We start from the raw sequence: 22,481 nt of genomic DNA, 5'->3' as shown, positions 1-22,481 counted from the left end.
GACATAGCTTGTAAGCTAGACATTTGTAAAGAAGAACGGCCATAGCTTTTGCACATTTTTTTTCTGTTTCACCAAAAGAGAAAATGCTTTTTATATAATAATTTTATAGCCGCCATGTTTAAGTTAAGTTGACATCCTTCCCCATGGATCTCCAGATTTTTATCTTGTGTCAGATGTACCTTTCCAGTAGCTCCATGGGAGACAAACTGGGCTCCCTCCTTGCGGGCAATCTCAACCTGACGGCGGGCAATACAGGGCCTTGCTATTGCAGTGCCCAGTAGATACCGGTCTTCATAGACTGCATTCGCTTGAACTGCAGGCCAGATGAAGTCCTCAACAAAATCTCTGCGCAGATCCTCAATAAAAACCTACCCAGAAACAGAAGCATAGACAGAGAACCGGCCTTTGTGTTACGTATCTGATTCAATCAATGACTGGGTCTAACTTAGAGGAGATATATTTAATTAATCATTTATGATACATTTCTCTTCAAGGAAATAATTTACTCTCAGCAAAAGACTTTGTCATATGAATGTAAGAATCATTCAACACAAGTACCAGAATAAAGAATCAATCCAGTTTAATTCATTAGTGTGTCATGGAACTGGAAAAGTGCTTTTAGACAGAACTTTAAAATCTATTTTTAATGATTGGTATTTCATCTGCTTTTGGTAGAAAAGATGACAACAGCTTAGCTGCTTGATATAAAGTTTTTTTTATTCTATTCTGACAAAATAATAGGATGTAACTGCCCATGACATGGTATGTTGTAACAACAGCTTAGTTCCTTTGTCTACATCAAACACCAAAGAGAAATCAGAGGTAGATCTCCTTAAAAATTCTTTATTTGGCATTTTCTGAAAATAACGGGATTGTAAAACTGCAGCTGCTTAGGTGTGATGTTATACTGAAGTCTTAAATATTCATCTAAGGAATCATATTTAAACATCTCTCACCTTCTTAGCCCCGAGACTTTCTGCTTTTTTTCGGGCTGCTTCAAAATCTTCATCTTGTCCAATATTGGCCTAGAATGACACAGCAAAAGTTTAGAATTTGCAACATGAAACAACAAACAAGATATGTGCAGTAGCTTGGGTTGAAAATGCATCTGCTGAATGCGAATGACGCACAGGCTCGTGCCTGAGCAAAATTTAATTTTGTCAGCCCACCAGCTTGTAATTCAGAGCATGTCTGCAGCGAAGATGTGACAACGTTGTTCCAGCTGAAACAAAGCATGGACATTATCTAAGGGTACAAAGAGCTTGTCAGATCTTTTGAGATGAGAAAAGGACCATTTTCTTTGAGAGCTAATCCCCTAAACAAAATTATTAGAATATATCTATTTCTGTCATGATCATTTTTAGGATTTTATGATATTGTTCTGTTAAAATAAACAGAATCTTTGTGGATTACACTAAAACCTTGTAAATTAAACAACTAAAAACAATCAGCACATCAAAACAAAAAAACCTAACAATTAATTATGCATTTCTACAATCTTTTTGTTAGTTGTTGGAAGAGCAAAAGCCAAAACCATTTGAAGGTTGCACCTCATATACCACAGTGGTACATGATCACCCACCCCTCCCCCACAGTGAACCACAAAACCCCTGAATGAAGTTCAACAAGGAAATCTGCCTGCCTTGCAGTTCCCAATTCCCCACAGGGCAAAATGTAAATCCAGCTAGATGTACACTGGGATTATCAAGCCCAATCCTGATGTGAGACAACAGTACTGTAGCTTTGACAGTGTTTTCTTTCTGGAGGGTGGCAGCCTGTGGTGAACTATTACATGCCTGTATGACAAATCACATAAGCTGAAACTCGCAAACAGTTAAAACCTTAGAAATACTTGACATGCAAAAGCAGCTGGTTGACAACTAAGCCACCTGTTGAGGAAACATTTGTCCTGGAACCTCACCAAGTATGTGATGACATCGTAGCCCTGTTCCTTGAGCCACACCAGTATGCAGGATGTGTCCAGTCCACCGCTGTAGGCTAGAACCACTGTTCCTTTAGACATGATGATTGCTTTCAGGTTCAACGGACAAAAAAAAAAACATTAACAGAAGCAGACAGTTGGTTACATCATTTACTGTAGATTTTGTATACAGGACATGTCAATAATATAACACAAGTGTGCCTAACAGCTTTTTCTGTTTAATTAACTATGACAATGTCTGAGCTTTGTGTCAATAGCTGCATTACATGATTTAAAAAATAAATAGATCTAAAAATATTTTAGTAATTTTGTGTACAAACATGCCAGAACAGATTTAATTTCACTAACAAAACTATTTGCTGCTTGTATAAATACAAAACTTAGAGACAACAAGAAGAAATGTTGCAATAGAAGTTAACTATATAGTTAACTATAATTCACTTTCATAAATAAAACATCCACAACTTTCTAACTCAGTTTTCTAACTAACATTTAATTCTGTCTTACTTCTTAGATGTTATTTCAGATTTTTGTAGTTTTTCCCATGTACATGAATAAAAAAAAAAGTGGTATCACACTTTTAAAAAAAGCTTCCTCAACCTTTCAGTCAGCTGCAGTGATTTTTAAAGAGATATATGACTTCTCCACGTGCTTGCCTCAAATTCATAACAATAATACACATTTCTGAGCGGTTTTGGAAAACATATATCTTCTTATAAAATACAAAATATAAAAAAAAACAAACAAACAAAAAAAACAAAAAAAAAAAAAACAAACGTTTTCTCTCCTGAAAAAGAGCTTGGTGACAGATAATCGCTGTCTCAGCTGCAGAGCAAACGTGGCGTCAACATGCTCTTTTATTACCCAAATACAAATACATCTAGCTTTATTCCATTTTAAGTTGGATACAGCTGGCGTAGGATATCGTGGTTTGCAACTAGAGCTATGACTCACGATGTTTAAAATCATCAGAGATAATGGGCTGCCCCCCCCTCTCAGCTAAAATAAAACCTTAAATTGAGATATAGTCACGAGAGAGTGAATTTTACTCACAAAAGACGTATTAAGCTGCCTTGGTTCGGTTGGTGACGAGTGGAAGTCAATGAGGAGTAGCACTGTGTTCGGTTCACAGTCTGAATGATTCCACTTCACGTCGCGTTGCGTCAAGTACAACACTCATGTCATGACGTCAAACTGATGTGCGTGTAGCAGCAACAGTTTATTAATTTATTCAGTCTCCTTTAAATGTACAGTAGTTATTAAACAGAGATGTTTACGTGCGATAAAATAAATCAAGCTGTCGTGGTTTTGCTTATGCAAAAGTTACCTAAATGATAATAAAAAAAAATTCCAAGAAAGAAATATCTGCTGCGACATTTTTATTGCTGATGAGAGGGTAAGGCAGTGCATCCAACTCTTGAGTACCACGCGTTTGATTGGTTTCACAGACTCACGCTACACCTCTGATTTTTCACGCTGAAATGTACATCAACGGATAATTGGGAGGTTCGGGAGGATTCTTTGTGGTCCGCATTGCTCCTGGTGAAACAAACAAATAAATTAATTAATAAGTGGGTAAGCAAAAACGGGCCTACGATTTGATCTATCTGAGAAGAATAAATAGTAGTGATGTGCGGATCAACACGGAAATATCTATTCCTCCTTTACCAACATTTATATAACTAAACTTTTAGGATAGGTAGGAACTACTTCTTCCGCCCTCCATGTGCAAAACAAGAGTGCCGCGTCGCAATAGCACGCGGTTATCTGCCCAGTGATCAGTCCGACATGCACTGATGGGGATATTACGGCTTCACAAACAGGAACGATGCCCAGTTTGACATGTGTATGTGAAAACCATAAACCTCCTTAAACGTCTGAGAATCCGTCGTAACACAGAAGCAGAGGTGATGAGACAGACGTTACTCCCCAGACAGGTACTATCAGGAAATGGCAGGTAATTTCCAGGTACTATCTAGGTACTTTCAGAGGGAGGAAATGTGTAGCACTGACTTTCAGATGTTTTAGGGAAGTGATTTATGTCTACCTGCTGCTTTGTTAAAGTTTTTGTGTTGGTGTTTAAACAACAGGAGTTTCCTGCAAACGTTAAACTAAGGCTTCCTGTTTTGTTCAGATGTGCAGTAATAAACACCAGCCACTCCATGAACAGTGTGACGTCAGTGAGAATGGTCTATAGAAAAGAGATGGATGTATGGATGGATCAGAAAACTGTCCAGCCTGCATCTTATAAGATACAAAGTAGAATACGTTCACAGTAAAACAAGAGGTACAAAAACATGACTCATGTGTTTGTTGGTGTATCTTAGCAAATGGCTTATTGCTTAACAATCATATACTGAAGCTTCCAGTTCCACTTTAACATTGTAACATCAGTATTGACAAAGATTAACATCATGAACCACATGGTCCTCAGTTTCAGACACAGCATCAGGAGCAGGTCCATCATCACATCCAGATGAGGCTGAAATTATTCAGTTTACAATCAATCATCTGCAGTAGGTTCAAACAAAATTATCTCAGTAACACTAACATTAAATTTTATTCTCGTTTGTTCTGCTATAGGCAGGTTAAGATAATCTATCTGTCTAGCTTATATGGGATATGTTCTTCTTGTAGCAGAGAGTAAAGCTTGTAACATACTCTGCGAGAACTTTGTTCTTGTTCTCAGCTGCAAAATGAAAAGTTTGCATTGGTTCGGTCATTTCATAAACCATAAGCTTTGTTTGCGGATGTGCGTGTAATAGCAACCGTTATTAATTCATTCAGTCTCCTTTAAATGTACAGCAGCTGTTAGAGAGATGTTTACGTGCTGTAAAATATGTCAAGCTGTCATGGTTTTACTTATGCAAAAGTCACCTAAATGAAAAAAAAAATATTACAAGAAGGAAATATCTGCTGCAACATTTTTATTGCTGATGAGAGGGTAGGGCTGCCAACTCATGCATCTGAGCGGTTTTACACGCTCTCACGCCACATCTCCGATTTCTCGGAGGAAGTGAAGTTCTCTGGTTCGCTCGTCATCCCGTCTGAGAAAATAACATTAAAAACTTTGACATTTTATATTTTTGAATATTTATTTCTTCTCCATGAACTTCCAAAATCAAAAAAAACAAACATGATCAAAAATACAATATAAACTTCTGAAAAATTAATACACTGAATATTTTTTTTCCTTTTTAGATTTTCTCACAGGGCAAAAAACACTGAGCAAAGAAAGTCCAAGTGGCTAGTGACTCTGCTTAGTCCTCTTTGCTGCACTACATCCCAGAATGACGTTTCACAAATGTTGACGCCCACCCCCCCTCTTTTTTTATAATTATCTTTATGAATCATATCAGTTCACTAGTTAGGCATTTGCCACAGATGTACCGTACAAAGTGCCCAATAACAAGTCCTGGAGCTAATGACTGTGATGACTGCAATCCACCACTTAGCATACAATGGACACGTCCCACCCTGATTCCACTCCCCATGAACACGAGCTCCCAGTCAGCTAAGACTGAAGGTGTACAAATGCAAGGGGCACTAGTGTTGGAGAGAGAAAGAAAAAAGTAGAAGTGTGGAGATGAAACCTGGAGAATCAAGGCAAGAGCATGTCAAATCAGTGCCTAAAGTCCAAGGACCGTGTCTCTGGCTGAAAAAGATCAGCTTCCATGTTTTATCTTAACGGTGGCACTCCATCTCTTTTGCCCATTTATTAGGAAAATATGAAGGATTATCTATAACTGATGGCAAGACACCTGTAAAACACAATGACTTTTCAATCTTCAGCACTCCCAATTTTTTCTCTCTTTTTTAACTTTAAAATAAAACAGGCATTTTTATTTTTTTTTTGTCAGGGGGAAAAAAAGTGACGTACAAGAGAGAAGAAAGAGTTTGAGAAAACTGGCATATTCAACAAAAAATATTAGCTGTTGGGGTGGAAAAAAAAGTCCATTGATGGCTGAGATGTTTTCTCTGGATTTGGCCAAATTAAAAATAAACAAAACAATAACTGTGTACCCTGGTGGGCAAAACAGAAGAGAAGGAAGGTCCTTGTGTCCCAGTTGGTAGTGAAAGTTAGCAATGCTGAGCGATTCTCTCGCATTTGCCTACCACTCTTTCTTCTTCTCATCCATGGACACTCCGCCAGGCCCAAGTGCCACTACCAACAGGAGGCCACCAATGACCGAAGTGGTCTGGAAGAAGTCGTACTTGAGGAAGTCGTGCATCGGCTTGTAGGCAGGAATGGTCCAGAAAGCGTTGAAGTAGACGTTAATGGCCAGAAGCCACACGACGAGGGTCAGTGCTGCTAGCTTGGTTTTGAAGCCGATGGCCACCAGAATGATGAGAGCAGTTCCCACCATGTTCTGCAGGATCTGTGGAACATGGAAAAAGCAAAAAGGTGAGAGACTGGAGTCTGAAATAAACACGAGGATGAACAAAGATCTCCTTCATACCTCATATTAACACGCTTAGAAGATTTGATAGGGCTCTAGAGTGAGACCACTTTGGTTGCACATGAGACTAAAAAATCTGAGTGTGACTTTTTCTTGGTTGCACTGGTGCACCTAACATTTTACTGGTCTGAGTGAAGGACTTTATTATCTCTGAATATCTGTTTGTGTATTTTATGGTTATTCCCTCCTCACCCAAGTTCAGAGAAGAGTAACACTGATAAAAAGCCTCCACAAAAAACAACATCTACTGTGATGAATCATCAATACAAGCTGTTAAGTTCTGTGCAAATTCCTCTGAATAGTAAACAGAAATATAAATGGTGACCATCAGATATACTGATTTTGAGATTCTCAATCAAATTAACATGAAACAGAACAAACAGGACACAGATACAGTAAACAGAACAGCAGGAAACATCAGTCTCCTGTAAGGAAGGCCTGGTACACAAAGATTATTGGGCTGTTTTTGTCCCAGTGTTGTCGCTTCCCGACCAAGGACGGCAAACGTCCAATTATTTTGAGTCTTATAAGATTATCTTATAAAATTATCATTTGGTGTGAGGTGTGTTAAGAACGAATTCATCCAGATAATCGGCTCTGAAAAGGGTCGTGGCCGACAATCACAAGTATTAAACATGTTTAATATTTACGGCCAAAAATCTTCATGTGTGTGGGGAACTGCTGAATTGTGAATATGTGGATGGTGACGTGGAACTGAATGTAGCCAATCAGAGAGCGAGCTGACTGGGGAAGAAGGAAGTAAATAAAGTCCATGTTCACGTCATCTCCAGTCTTATTTTTTTCAGTTCTGGCTTTTTCTGTTAACAGTAGTCCAGAGACCCCATCATTCCCTCGTCCTGTATATCCTCTTCCATGCTGTGTGTTGTGTTGTCTGGTTGTTGCTATGTTTCTTCTTTTTTTTTTTTTTTTTTTTTTAGATAACGTTTGATTACGAAAGATTTGGGACTAGAATCTAGATCGGTTGCGGGACAGCATCGTTATGTGTGTGTTGTTCTGTGCTGAGATAATCGGAGCATGCCACACACAGTATGATTAAAAAAAAAAAAATGCCTGATTTTTTTTTTTTTATCTTATGTGTGTACCAGGCCCAAGTTGAACAATGTAAAGGTGCTTCAGGTTGAATCAGGACTTACAGAGAAGAAGTTGGAGTCGAAGTGTAACAGGGTCATGAACATCAGCACGAGGAGTACTCGGCCACCCAGCTGCATGTACTGTTTTGGTGAACTCTCTCCCATGGAGGGGACGCCAGCAAACATGCTCTTTCCTTCCGAACGAGACTCAGCTAGTAGCAACAGCAGACCACCTCCAAGTGCCATGTTTCTATGGAAAGATGATTTTTTTAAATTATTATTATTATTTTACTTCAGCATCACTGTTAAATGAGGCCACTTGACCAAAGTGAAAATCTGACTGATCTTTTAAATATCTGAAATGAAGCTTTGTGTGGCTTCAACTATCCGTCTTTTTATTCATTAGGCCCGAGCACCGAAGGCGGTGCGAAGGCCTATTGTAATGCAAGCGTTTTTTCTTCTTCTTCTTCTTATTCTTATTATTCTTCTCAAAACTCAAACACATTTTTGGGGTACTGCCCATGCTCGAAAACTCACCAAATTTTGCCTACCCCCCCAAAGGAATGCGTAAATTTACATATGGTGGGGTGCTCGGGACTGTTCGGGCAAAATTGAACGAGAGCGCCACCTATTTATGATGCCCCGCCACTGCATGTCATCAATCTTCATGAAAATCGGTACACTTGTTCTAAATGGTGGGGCGAACAAAAAATCCTCTTGGAGCACTGTCCTAAAAAAAACAGCAAGTCAGCCATTTTGGGTCAAAGTCGCCATTTTGGCGTTTTACTGACTTCGCATTTGAACGAACTCCTCCTAGAGACATTGTTGGATTGACACCAAAATGGCTGAGGATGTTCAGAAGGCATGTGTGATCAAAAGTTATGCAAAACTTTCTCAAAGGAGTAACGGCGTACAAGGGGCGTGGCCTCAAAGTTTAATGTCTCGCCATGAAAGACGAAATTGATATAACTCCCACATAAAACAACATTTCTGAACCAAAATGGCCACGTATGATACTAGTCCCATCCTCAAGACATCTACATGGTCATCATTGGATTATGAATAGGCCACGCCCCCTGGCGACAGGAAGTCATGTTTTTTACTCGAAAACGCACTGCTCTGGCCTTTTGAACACAACCGGGGTCAAACTGGGTCAGACACCTGAAAACAAGTTGGGGATGATATCTGGTGAAGACTGTTGCTCTACGCTGCAAGGCGAGACCGTGGCGCCATGGCGAACTTCGATAAGACGCCATGACATCATCAATCACTATAACTCCCTCATTTTTCACCCAATCACCATCAAAGTCACAGGGCTTAGTCATGGTCCGGTCCCGAACACACCCATATGACCACTTCCGGTCTAGCCCTAAGCCCCGCCCACTTTCAACAGGAAGTGCTTTTTTGCAGTTGTCGTGGTCCTTCTCCTCAGGCATGAACCCCAGACACTTGAAAGTGCTTCACAACAGGTCAAACCCTTTCATGATACTACAATAAAAATCTCAAGTTCCTTCGCCAAACGTAACCATGGCGAATCTTGGTCCGACGCCATCAAACAGGAAGTACTTGTAACTCACCCGGTGTACCATCGATCTCCACCAAACTCGGCAGGAAGGATCGTATTCAGACGTGGAACTGAGCCAAATTGACATATGCTGGAATAGTGACATAGTGGCTCTATAGCGCCCCCTACAATATTTTGATCAACCAGCTTCGCCCCCTACGTGGACCGACATGCATGAAATTCACCACATTGATTTACTATGCCAGGATGCACAAAACTGTCCATTACACCTTTTTGCTAATTTCAACAGGAAGTCGGCCATTTTGTAAAACGTGTCATTTTCAGGGTCATTTTGGCCTGTTTCTTGCCATTGCATTTGAACGAACTCCTCCTACAGATTATATCGTATTTACCTCAAAATCACTCTGAAGCTTCCAGAGGCATGTGTGATCAAAAGTTATGCAAAACTTTCTCAAAGGAGAAAGGGCATGGCGGGGGCGTGGCCTCAAACTTTGATATCTCGCCATGAGAGACGAAACTGACATAACTTACATATAAAACAACCTATCTTAACCAAAATGGCCCCGTTTGATGTCATTTCCATGCTGACCACATCTACATGTCCAGATGTTGTCACCTGGACATTGCTCAATGCTGCATGGCCAGACGGTGGCGTCATGACAAACTTGGATAAAACGCCATGACATCATTAATCAGTATAAATCCCTCAATTTTCATCCAATCACCATCACACTCACAGTAATTACTCAGGGTCTGTTCCTGAACAGATACATTGAACTACTTCTGGTCTTGGTCTAAGCCCCGCCCACTTTCAACAGGAAGTGTCTTTTTCAGACACTGGGGTCCCTCTCCTCAGGAATGAACTCCACACACTCAAAAGTGCTTCAGATCAGGTCAAACTCTTTCGTGATACTACCGAAAACAATCCTCAAGTTCCTTCCTCAAGCAAAACCATGGCGAATGGCGTTCATCGCCATGAAACAGGAAGTATTTGCAACTGACCCATAGTACTTCCGATCTCCACCAAACTCGGCAGGAAGGACAGTGGTCAGGCCTGGAACTGATTTAAATAGACATATGCTGGTTATGTGGCTCTATAGCGCCCCCTATAATTATTTATTCTATCAGCTCCAACCACTGCTTTGACTGACATTCATGAAATGTGGCATATTTATATAACATGCCAGTACAAACCAAAAAGCCTCTTCATGTCCTGATGTTTTCAACGCCATAGCCCCGCCCCCTGGAAACAGGAAGTACCCCTTTTATCCCATTGAAAACCCTACACACCTACTCAAACTCATCAATATTATCCTTGATGAACACATGACTCACAATATAACAAACTGCTTACACCATCATGAATAAAATGGCTGCCTGTGAGGTTTCTGTCCCTCGCCATCAAACAGGAAGTGGCTATAACTCTGGACTCAGTTGACCCAATGACGTGATACTTGGCAGTTGTCATTAAAGTCCGAACCTCAACATGTTAGTACAAGATCAAACACTATAGCTCCACCTACTGGCCATGTTGATATCTGCAGATCTTAAAAGCATGATTGTGTTTGGATTTGTTTCACACTATTGGTCAGAACAAGGTCATGACCACTTCTGATGTCATTATTAGGCCCATTGATGTATGAGATGATGGTCAGAGAGAGACAATGACCACACGAGGCAGAAACATGGGGACGACTGAGCGTACGGCTGCCAGCCAGAGCGAGCTTGCTTGGGGAGGGAGGTTGCAGGCCGAGGGGGCGGTGCAATAGGCCAGAGCGGCGCCAGAGGTGCGAGGGCCTTCATCGCTGCTTGCAGCTTTAATTTCAATTTAGATTTTTTAAGTGGTGATTCATTTAGTCTAATGAATAAAAGGACAACTGTAAGGTAATAACAATTTGATGCTTCCAGGTACAAACTGTTGATTATAGGACTGATAACACTGTTTCACACTGTGTCTTTGTCCTAAAACCAAACAGCCAATGAATTGCAAACAGAAACTCAAACTCAGCATGTCTCTACAGACAGATGATTCATTCAGCTTCTCGCTGTTTAAATAAAATCACAGGGTTTGACCAAACAGATTAAAGTAATTATAACATATGAATATTTCCACTACAAGTAATATGGAGTTTCCTCATCTCCAACAAAATAGTATTTTTAGTTTGATTAAGTCAGTTCTAACCTTTGTAATATTGAATTTTTAATGGGAAAATCACCTGGCAGACTTTAATAAAAACACAAAGAAATGCAAATGATGCTGTCTTCTACCAGATATCTATTATATTCATCTGACTTATGCAACTGAAATACTGATTTGGTGGTGAGTGATTCAAGTTTTATAAGTGGATGCAGTGTAAAACAAAGATGCAGAATTAAAAACAGAATTACTCTCATCTCAAATGAAAGAAATATTCATATTTTCAAGTTAGTACTGAGACACTTACCTCATCAAAAACTTAAGGTCCCATAAAATGCTGTATGCAACAGTCTGGTGGGAAACATGAAAACATCTCAAATTAGACTAAGCAAAATGTTTCTTGTATTTATTAAAATATCAGTGATCTCACCTGTAGCGCAATGATGCCAAATAATCCAAAGCAGGCATACTGTACAAAATTTCTACTGAGGATGAGGACGCAACCACCTGTTAGAACAAAATATGAAAGAGAAGTTAGGACAAATATTATGAGACAATATTATTCTGCACAAGAAATATTGCACAGATACATGATATGCATGATGAAACGCTCATTAAAAAAAGATCATTGTCTAAGTCAAGGATGATCATAAGTCATCTACTTGCTGTGCCTGCACAGCTCAAAATAGTTTCAGGCATATTAATACAGGTACAAGGAGATGTTCGTTCTGCTTTAACTAAAGGGCATGTGACAGGCAAAATATAGGTCAGCACAGCTCAACTGATTCACACCGTTTATATCAACCAAAAATCAAAAAGCCTAAAGGAACAGGCAAGTCTCCCCAAGGTTTTCCAACCAATTTGGCTTCAGGCTTCAATGGTTTACTTCAATGTTCATATTCTGGTTTTTACGTGACAAGAACTGAACTTGAGTTTGAAATCCTCTCGCTGCAAATTTTCTGATAATCATCAAACATGTCGTGCATGACTGACATGACAAAATTCATTTGCAGGAAGAATAAAAATTAAAATCTAAATTCAGTTTTCACTTAGGCTTGCAGGAAGGAAATGGTTTTGATTAATTCCTTCAGCAATATGCACACGACTTCTGTTTCAATCTACTCAACAGCAAAAAGGAGCTTAGTGGTGCATTTCTCTCCAAACACACTGAAGAACCAGACTGATGTATGAACATAAAAGATGCAGGTTGGCTCTTTTCAGTCAGTCCTTGAAGTGAAATCTACACTGCTCATGTGCAAACTGTGGATTTAATGGGCCTCATCTGAGTGCTTCATTTAACTCATGGTGAATTAGCTTCAGCTTTAGAAAATGTAACTAAATTACATGGATGCTCCATTACTTGTGTATTGGCTATATGTGGCTAAAACTAAATCAGCTTTGTAGCAATACTTACGTGTTTCCTGGTAAAAAGGAAGCAGTATTATAGAAAAAGGTAATTCAGTTTTTGTGAACCTTTATTGAATGAACAACATGCATCTGGATTAAACGGCATTTGCTCTAAAACATCACAACCTCCATTCAAAACCAACATTATAACCACTGTAACCTACTGTAGTTCAGGCTGCACCACTTAGATGCACTCAGAGAAACTGGAAACTAGCAATTTATACTAAATTTATTAATTATCTTGGTGTTTATATCTTCAGTTTCAAAGCATGAAGTAAAGTTAGTCATTTACTGTCGTCACTGTGACATCAAATGTGCCACCTACATCTGCGAGGCAATTTGACCTGCTCGTCTTTATCAGCATGCCTCATTGATGTCACGCTTCGTTTGATAAATGCAAAACACTTTGTCCTGACCGTACACTGTCCGAGAGAAGTGATATTTCCATGGACTTACCCAGCTGTCCAATGAGGTTAAGCAGCACAAAGCAAGTAGCCAGGAAGTAGCCACAGTTCCAGGTAGCCTCTATGTAGTCTCTCTGCTCGTTCCACTGGAACCACATGCGGATCCCGTCTTCAAGGAAAGTACTTATGAGACACAGACGTGCCAAGTGGGGCAGGTATTGTTTGGTCACCCGCAGGAACTGGACAACACAGAGAGTAAAGATGAATAAAGCTGTGTGAAAATTCATTCAAGGCTGAGACCTGTGTGATCTCTGTGTCCTGATAATGGCCCTACAACAATGTTAAAAGGTACTCTCAAAATTCAATATGAGCATCTTTCCAGACATTAGGTTATTCACAAATTTGCCCAAATTATAACAAAGGCATCCAGAATTACAAAGAAATGAAAATGTACCCTTTTTACAGCTCAGTTCATTTAGATTTGACCAGAAATCTATACTGAAATGGCTCATGGCTTTAAAACTTTTTTTTTTTTACCATTCTCAGAAATGGCCAACAAGTTTCTATTTTTAGCTTTGTTCAAACATCAAAGAACATGCCAGCCCTGAGTTATTTATTTTTTTAATGTGGGACAACATTTGAAAAGCAGAAGAATGTCTTGAGAGCTTAAGGTCCTAATGCATGAATATAAAGATTAATTAAAGGATGCTGCTGTTGGAAATAAAATAAATAAATAAAATACTAGGTCACCAAACCGCAAAACACTATATAACCAAATTCAACTAAGCTTAAGCTGCCGCCTTGGCTTGGTCTTCTTACACAAAACAAAAAGGAAAAAAAGAGAAAAAGCAGGGAGGAGACAATTAACACAAACAGACCAAGTCGAAAACAAAGTTCTGTTACAACATCTGGATCCCTTCATAAAGACGGAAAAGAAGCACAGCACTTGGTTCGGCTCCATAACCAAACAAGGATGGAAATGAGCAATAATTATACTCTCTTTTCAGATATTTCAGTCCGTTCACAAACATTAATAAGAAAGTCTGCTATTCATAGATTATTAATTATTGTTACAACAAGCATCACAACTAAAATACAGAAAGAAAGTTTCTAACGTGTCATCTTCCTCATACTAACTTGTAATATGCATACCAATAACTAATCATTTTAGAAAGATTTCACTGAATAATGGCTCATTGACCTCATTGACCTGCTAAAAAAATTAAAAATACAGACATGTTATTTCCATTATAGATTAACTCTATGCTAAATATTTAAAGAACAGATTATACTGCCTAGGTTCCTCTTTATACATAGATCTTGCAAAGTGTGTAATGACCTGCCCTTTTCCCTGTCCCTCCCATAGAGCAGTCCACATCAGCACAGCCAGACCTCAGCAGCCTATCAGCATCCACCAACTCCCACTAGTTGTGCTGTGAGGGACATGAATGGGCGAACTTAGAGCCAATCCAAACAAGCCCAATGTTGCTGCAACAGCCTAGAAATAGATAGTTCTGAAGTGTCATGTCTAGGGAAGATGCTGGCTCATCAGCAATTAGATGTGCCTTCATTTTGGACCTCTTAACAAGCAAACACTAGGTTTCTAACGTATCTGTGTCCCTCTTCTTGTATATTTCACATTATACAGCTCGTAAAAGGAGTGTATAAATCAATCAAGTGTTATTAAATACAGGAAGTCGTGCACTTACTGACATGTGGACTGAGTTCACTCAACAAATCTGCAACAAACACAAAAGCTAAATGTTCAAATTTAAAGAACCCCTCTGATGACATGACTCACATTATAAATTTCCTTTTATTATTATTATTATTATACAGTATACAAACTATAACACAGCTGAACACTGTGAGCAAGTAACTCTTCAAACAACAGAAGGCACAGAATATAGACCTTTGGGGGTCTCCACGTCTACAAACCAAAATGGATCGGAGGCAACCCTGAAATCTGATCTCAGTTCAATTATAGTACTACTAGTTGTAGACAAGTCGATTGACTACAGCCACTCAAAATCTGATCCCCGACAAAACCCCGTTTGAAAAACCAACTGTAGCATGAAGTTAAAGCAAGTTTACATCCAGCTCTTGGATGAGATGGTTGATGGGGTAGGCCACATACAGAAGACGCTTATATTAAATATTTAAACAAGAATGTTAAGCGATTAGATGCTAATAAACAAAAGGTCCAATAAAAAGAGTTAGCTAACACTTGTGCGCTAATCCAAATTATTTCACAACTACAGACTGGCACTGTCTAGCTTGACTGCTAGTGTCAATGTTAAATACATCAAGTGGATAAAAACAAGCTTACTTGCTGATTTGATGAAGTATACAACTGAATTTGTTCCTGTCAATTTTGGCCACTGCAAGTTACATGATGTCGTGTGTCTTAATAATGCTATCAAATCCATCTTGAAACACATGACAGTACCAGGCGTCTGAAAAGATTTAATCGTTTCAATTAAAACACAGGTAAATAAAAAGAAAGATCTCTTGTTCGTCCTTAGTCAAGTTAAAGTCGTCAGTATGCTTGTCGAGACAAAAATTAAAGTCGTCAAAACGCTGCAGGAATCTCTCAAGAGCTTTACTTGAATCTCTTCAAAATAGTTAGCAGCTAATGTGCTAACAGTGGCTAGCGTTATCAAGCTAGAAATGAAGTTACCTGGTCTGCCACGTCTTCGGCTTTGTTCATAAGATCCTCCTGCCCCATATTCGTTTACTATTTCAGTTTGTAATATAAATGCTCAGCACAACACAGTTTTGGTGTGTTGGGTTTTTCTTTTTCCTTTTTGCAGACTACGTTCAGGCTGTTCCTCCCCCAGTTATTTACTTGAAGATTTCCCGTCCGCCTGTACCAGAGAAAGGCCGCCTCCGCCCCACAATGCCCCGCGATTTGACGAGCGAGACAGAGGAGCCCCCCTACATGGTACTGCAACCGCTGTATGCCACGTATACCGAGCCGTGCAGGGGCTTGACACAGCGACCCTGCATTGTGTGTGGCTGCCTACAGGTAAACAAGCGCAGGTTCATATCCATCAACAGTGGTGGGTCAAGTTTTAAAATGCACAAGATAAAGTACTATTTCAGCAACGAAAAATTAAAGAGAAAAACCTTTAACTTTAATACTTAAGTAGGAATTAAGAGGGTAAATAACACCCAGCCTTCAGATTAAAAATAAATAAATAAATCTGCCTTTTATTTATTGGGTCTGACTTTAAAGGATTCATATGATTAACTGATAATCACCAATGGTGAGCATACAGTGAGCTTTCAGATGTGTGTTAATACAATGCGGAGGAAAGACATCAGCACAGATCTTAGAGAAGTTATTCAATTTTTCAAGGGTTCATAAGTCCATTTTCAAACTTTTTGAGATCGTCATTATAGAGGAAAAGTTATCAATCTTTATGGAACTGGATGTTTATAGGTAGCACTAAATACAAGAAACGTGAGAGAAATAGTCAAACAATTAACTATCCTTGACTCAACGCTCAGTTCAGTTATCATACTAAATGTTTAAGTTCATGAAAGTTCAATTAGAAAAAGACTAAAAAAGGATGGCTTGTTTTAAGACATTGCTGGAATAAAAATCTTTTCAGTTAAAATTAATATAGCAACTAAAATTAGGTTTGCAAGACTTCTGTAATGTCCATTGGATAAAGACAACTCAAGTGGAACATTTGGCTATAGTCCACAACACTACATTTGGCAAAAACCAAACATAGCACGTCAGCACAAATGCCTGACAACTGTAAAACACAGGGGTGGAGGGATGATGATTTGGACTTGTTTGAACTGGGCCTTTTGCAGTCATTGAGTTGACTCTTAACTCCTCTATATACCAAAGTATTTTAGTCAATTTTGAGGCCATCTATCTGAAGCTTGGCCAAAGTTGAATCATGCAACAAGATCTTAAACAGCAGGAAATACTAAGCCGAATGGCTGAAAAAAGATGTTGAAATGGCCCAGACAAGTCCAGACTTCAACTTTACTGCTACTTGAGACTTTAAGAAAGCTGTGAATAAACAAATGTTTGCACACCCAAATGAAATGGAGCAATATATTAATCTAATTTCAAACCCTGATGAGGCCCAAATGATTTGGTCCCATGTACATAAAATCTAAGACAGAGGCTGCCGCTGTTTTCATAACTATACTTAATATACTTTTAAGGCTATAAGTACAATTAGTTTCCTTTAATTTGAAAATATACCTCAGATATTTACTGAAAAACTGTCTCATCAGACTCAAAATGTCAAATAACACACTAGCCTCTTGTGGTAAAATGAAATGTACGAACTGCTTTAAATACAACACTGCATATAGTGTCATCAGATCAGTTAAAAATGAAAAGCACATCAGTATAGAGTTTCAGGACAACAATGGACACAATAGGCCACCAGAACAGATTGGTTTAATCTCTTCCTTGCTCTCTCTTGTATAGTTTTATATACACTGTCAGCCAAGACACACCAGTCAAACCACTGACTGCTATTGTATTTATTCATGATTAAATGGACCAGGTTTTGTCCTTTGCAGGACACTTACAGTTGTGGATCCTCTACATCTTTGAGACATTTGTTTAGATCAGATTCTCAAAAGCATAGTGGGAAGATTGGTGAAGTTCAGTGCAGTGTGGGGCCAAAACATCCAAAAGCTGACACTGAAAATCTGCAGCACCCTTTGTTGAAGTGTAAAAAAATGATAAAAGATGACTGAGAATGATCTCTTTCGTGGAATCAAACAAAACTAGAAGCACTCATAGTGCAGACATCCACCAAGTCATTGTATTTTTATTTAGTTTTGTTTTGCCAATGATTGTGGGCTTTCATTTTTGGTTAGAAGCTCTAATGGCAAAATTATCCCAATCTCCCCATACTACTTAAAAAATCCTAGATCAGATTATCTAGATTACCCCAACATCTAATCACTTATTCCATTTCTGAGATTTCTTAAATATGTCATCATAATCTGTGGGTAACTTTTTGAGTTACAGTGCTAACAGAAGGACAGACAAACCAACGCTGCTGAATACACAACCTCCACTTTAGCAAAGGTAATTGATAAGTTTAGAAAAAAAACTTAATCAGTGGAAGTTTTACATTAAGATGAAAAATTATTGCTGCAACCTGTTGGAATACTCACATGAATTCACAATGGTACTTGGTTTATATGGAAATCATTGGTGAAAACACTTGATAACTGAGGGACTATTTGCTGGATCAAGGCTTCTTGCAGTCATAAAAAAGCTGTTTTCTGCCCATTTTTAAATATTCCAAGTTAAACATTTGTCATTTTTAATCAGGTAAAATTTTAAGTAAAACATTTTGTGGATTAAATGAGCAAAATTACAAAAGGTGAGGGCTCTATTAATCAAAAAGAAAAAACGACAATGTATGCAAATCCAACAAAATTATATTTTTATACAAGTGAACTTGGCTGAAAATCATATATAACACTCAACCCCTCTCCCTCCTCCTACACACACACACACAGACTTCTGTGAAATATCATGACTTGGAAAACTGGAAACATTTACCAAAAACATTGGTAATGCATGTTCAGACATCAGGCTGTTCAGATGTAGGATCGACACTCCAAACTGGATGCTAATGTTGCCTCTTGACAGTTAATCAGGTGTAAAAGTGCAGTTTTATTTTACATTTTACTTTCCATTTTGAACTTTTCCACCTTTCTTGCGTCCGGATTTACAACGATTGTTTCTAAATTTCTTCTGAAATCCACCACCCTGTACCTGAAGGAGATAAAAATGAACACAAACGTCTGTCAAGGAAAGTATGCGCCTCAAACTTCAGATAACAAAACTGCTTTTACATACCTTTTTGCGTTTTTGCATGACCTGCTTGTCCACCTCCATTTCTTCATCCTCATCTGTCTGGAAGTCATCCTCCTCATCTTCCTTACCCTCCATGCTTTCTTTCCCTGAATTCTTTAAAGTGAACATAGATGCTGTGGAAAAGCATAAGTGTGACTGACCCATAGTTCTGTATGTCTGCACTCAAATACAAAAGAAAGTTAAATTTACTGGTGTTCTTTTTTATTGGGCTATAGTAATAGATATACTGACATGGGTAGAGGTCACTCATGCTGTCTTCTGAGTCACTATGTTCTTCGTCGCTGGAAGAGGGTTCCCATGTGCTGTTTGAATGTTTAGAGGCCTTCCCTCGACTGATTTCCTCCTCAGTGTATTTTGGTCTTTTCTGTTTCAGTCTGTCCGGAACAAAGTCAATTCCCTGCTGCAAACATTCCTCATCTAAAGGAGAGATTAGGCAGAAATGTCAGTTATCTAGTTGACAATGTTAATTCACCAATAATTAATATCTTTGGTGAACTCATAGAAGGCTGTCTTGCTCTTACAATGTCAGTTTGTCTTATTTAAGTGATTAATAAGCTACAGTTACTGGCATCTATCTGTGTAAAATTCAAACTTAAGTTACCTTAGATATTTGCATGCACAAGAAAATGTCCAAAGCATGTAAGAACAGATTTAAAAAAAAAATGCATTCGGCAAAAAATACCACATAAATCAACTGATACATCAGATAACCTTGATTTCCTTCCTAAATGACAAGTAGCAATCCAAAAACGTGTGAGCTGGCTGAAGATTTGCACAACATCCCTTTATATCAGTGACTAAATCTCATACATATAGACAAGAGATGCACTGACATTTAGAAAGGGCTTTCTTGAAACGTTTTCCATTGATGTGTCTTAAGACATGATGTGGCTGCCGATTGAGATGCCTGAGGGTCAGTTTACAGAAGAGCTGATTGCTATAAGACAAAGAACATTACACAATAGCAGTAACGTTACTTTAATGTTGGCCTTGCAAAAAAGGACAAGATGCACAAACACTGAAGGTCATCAAAGGTTTCCTTACGGTTGCTTTGTGCTTTGCACAATGTGTGGCTCATATTGGCTGTAGTTGAACTCTGCTGCAGCACTCAGTTTCTCATACTTCTTTCCTTGGGTAAAGTTCTGCAGCTCCGCCAGGTTGCAAGGAAACTCGTGGCCATTCAGAGTGCATTTAATCTGAAAGCAAATAGAAAACTACGGATGTGGGTTGTGGATTTTGTGGCATTAATTTAGTATTGCAATAAAACGATGATCTTTTAGTGATATTTATTTTTGGTCAACACACCCATCCACACTTGACTCATAGTAACTGACTAGAGACTAAGTTAGCACAATGCTAGCATCACGTTGTGTGAGTGCACGTGTAGTCGTGCGATATGATGTAGCTTGCTGGCTGACCTTTTTGCCACCTGTAACCTGTAGAAAAGGGTGATTAATAAGAAATGCTCTGAGATCCGCAGGTAGTTCTTCCATGTCTAAAAAAAATACCCCCTCAAGAACAGATTATTTAGCGTACTAATCAAGCCACCTCCCCAACAGGAAGCTGACTACATGTGGTCTCTGCGCAGACTCTCTTGCAGGATTTAACCTATGAAAGCAAGGATGTAAAACTTAAAACTTTAGCTTTACTATCCATCTTTATTCTGTCTGTTGATTAAACATCAGAATAACAACATAAGAAATGTGCCTTCTTAGTAGTGGTAGCAGAAAAAAAAGTTGACATAAGCTGTCATGCGAAACTAAATTAAATTAAAATTGCACGCAACAAATCTGACACCGTGTCATAGACACTACTTTGTTAAAAACAATCGATTCATGGGCCACAGCATAAAAATAAACAAACATTAAGTCAGGCGCTGACAGCCGGCAGTCAGCTGACTCTGACGCCTCAAAGTCTGAGAGCATTAAAAGTAAGAGGATTCACTCTGTATATATTTTGTTAAACCATAATCGTACTGTAAAAAAGAAGTTGCAGTAGTGTTTGAATTAAATGAGAAAACTGCACTAATTAAAAAATATAATAATTACATTTATTTTTTAAAATATTCACTAAAAAGTCTTACCTAAAACAGCTTCTCAAATCTTTTCCGGCATTGAATAAAACAGAGTTTTAACTATTTACAATGAGTGAGCCATCCTCCTTTAAACCAAGATCCTATAAATCCCCCCCACAATCCATTTGTTCCGTAAACAAAATATATTAACTCCAGATATTAATGTAGCTAACGGACCCAAACTGAGGTCTTTTGTTTAAAACTATGTAAGAATCTGAAAACAATATTACTATAGACATTAGGAAGCAGTCTCGTTATTAATTAAGCTGTTAGGGACATTACTAATGCCAGTTAGCTTTCTGCTAGCTAAAGATTACAACAGCAGCGCTAGCTAACTCTTTTGTATCAAAGTCATCAGAAATCTTAAATAATGTCTGGACCAAATGGAGATCCAACCATCTCTACAGATGATGGTATTATCAACGACGAAGATGAATTTGGCGAAGAGGGTAATGGGTTCACATTTATTAGAATCTATGCTATTACATATTAGACGAGAATGAATGAGCTTTAAGCTAAATCCAGTGTGCAGATCTCGTGATTAAAAAGGTGTCTTCTCCAAGTTAAAACTTAGAAACATAACGACAGCTAAATTAAGCATGATACAAAGTACAATACAGCTAAATTAGAGCCTTGAACCATGGTCTGATAAAAGGTGACCGTGACTTTGAGATAGTGGGTCAATCCATGCAGGCTGCTTTAATGAAGATTCTGATATTGTAGAACTAAGCTACTGAAACATGTAAACAGCTTTAAATACTAGCATTAGTCTAGATTTGCTCATCTGAGCAAAAGCAAAAGTTTAAAAAATAAAACAAAAACGCCTAAAACTAAATATAGCATATTTTCTTTAAATCATATACTTCCTGAGACTCAAAAGATGTTGGAAATGACAGTTTTAACAGAATTATTCAAACTGTACATACTACCATCACATTGTCTTTTAGTTTTAAAACCATATTCTTTTATTTCTTTTCTGTGAAATAACCTGTGGCTTATCTACAGAGTATGCTGCCATTAACTCCATGCTGGATCAGATCAACTCATATCTGGATGACCTGGAAGAGCGTAACGACGCACTTAATGGCAAACTGCATGACCTTTTGGAGTCAAATCGGCAAGCCCGCCAAGAATTCAGGGCTCAGCTGCTTGGCTCCTCAACCCAGGAGGAACATCATTCCCTAGAGGTGCTTAGTCCTGCGAAAGAGGAAGAGAAGTCCTCACCAAGCGAGGAACGCCTAAATAAGGAAAATGGAGGCTCACAAATGAGTGACAGTGGTGTTTAGATCTGGAGAGTTTGTAAAAAACAATAAAAAAAAAAGCAGGTAGAAAATTTTTAATGAAAGGAGACTCAACTCCTGATCCCTGTTGGGACTAGTCACCCCACGATCTTGATTGTCCATGGCTGTGCTGTGAATTTTACGCTCACATCAGCAGACGTGTACCTGGCAGTTTAGTTTTACATCTCTTCTGAACTCAGTCCAGTTTTTTCTCCTTTGGTGAACTCTGACACCGTAGTGTTTATTTCCTGGGCAGATTAGAATTCAGTGACTTTTTCAGACAAGT

At 38.6% G+C, this 22,481-nt stretch overlaps 4 protein-coding genes across 5 annotated transcripts in view; 1 reads left to right on the top strand and 3 right to left on the bottom strand.

The window, feature by feature from the left end:
* Window positions 1–3,124, bottom strand: part of ass1 (argininosuccinate synthase 1) — a 28,147-nt gene extending 25,023 nt beyond the window's left edge. Inside the window, exons 1-4 of the mRNA XM_041970536.1 lie at window positions 2,996–3,124; window positions 1,922–2,031; window positions 957–1,025; window positions 180–368 (exon numbers count right to left, since the gene is read on the bottom strand). Of these exons, the coding sequence (XP_041826470.1) occupies window positions 180–368; window positions 957–1,025; window positions 1,922–2,023 (360 nt within the window). The 5' untranslated portion in view covers window positions 2,024–2,031; window positions 2,996–3,124. The remainder of the gene's footprint in view (window positions 1–179; window positions 369–956; window positions 1,026–1,921; window positions 2,032–2,995) is intronic.
* Window positions 3,125–5,665: 2,541 nt separating this feature from the next.
* On the bottom strand, window positions 5,666–15,880 carry surf4 (surfeit 4). Its single transcript, XM_041970547.1, has 6 exons — window positions 15,647–15,880; window positions 13,019–13,205; window positions 11,586–11,662; window positions 11,463–11,506; window positions 7,557–7,743; window positions 5,666–6,321 (listed from the first exon to the last, which is right to left on the bottom strand). The coding sequence occupies exons 1-6, from the start codon at window positions 15,692–15,694 to the stop codon at window positions 6,055–6,057; spliced, it is 810 nt and encodes a 269-aa protein (XP_041826481.1). The 5' UTR covers window positions 15,695–15,880; the 3' UTR covers window positions 5,666–6,054.
* Window positions 15,881–18,383: 2,503 nt separating this feature from the next.
* surf2 (surfeit 2) lies at window positions 18,384–20,456 on the bottom strand. The gene is made up of 6 exons (XM_041970548.1): window positions 20,260–20,456; window positions 19,886–20,037; window positions 19,675–19,778; window positions 19,073–19,258; window positions 18,824–18,954; window positions 18,384–18,739 (listed from the first exon to the last, which is right to left on the bottom strand). The coding sequence occupies exons 1-6, from the start codon at window positions 20,332–20,334 to the stop codon at window positions 18,650–18,652; spliced, it is 738 nt and encodes a 245-aa protein (XP_041826482.1). The 5' UTR covers window positions 20,335–20,456; the 3' UTR covers window positions 18,384–18,649.
* A 572-nt stretch (window positions 20,457–21,028) lies between these two features.
* bbln (bublin coiled coil protein) lies at window positions 21,029–22,305 on the top strand. 2 transcript variants are annotated; one of them, XM_041970558.1, is made up of 3 exons: window positions 21,029–21,364; window positions 21,921–22,209; window positions 22,241–22,305. In XM_041970558.1, the coding sequence occupies exons 1-2, from the start codon at window positions 21,286–21,288 to the stop codon at window positions 22,199–22,201; spliced, it is 360 nt and encodes a 119-aa protein (XP_041826492.1). In that variant the 5' UTR covers window positions 21,029–21,285; the 3' UTR covers window positions 22,202–22,209; window positions 22,241–22,305. The 2 variants fall into 2 exon arrangements, with proteins under 2 accessions (XP_041826492.1, XP_041826491.1); XM_041970557.1 differs by having other exon boundaries at window positions 21,921–22,305.
* The last annotated feature ends 176 nt before the right edge of the window (window positions 22,306–22,481 follow it).

This window comes from Melanotaenia boesemani, chromosome 19, assembly GCF_017639745.1.
Source record: "Melanotaenia boesemani isolate fMelBoe1 chromosome 19, fMelBoe1.pri, whole genome shotgun sequence".
NCBI lineage: Eukaryota > Metazoa > Chordata > Actinopteri > Atheriniformes > Melanotaeniidae > Melanotaenia > Melanotaenia boesemani.
The sequence above is the reverse complement of the archived record's forward strand: the minus strand, read 5'-3'. Positions and strand labels throughout refer to the sequence as shown.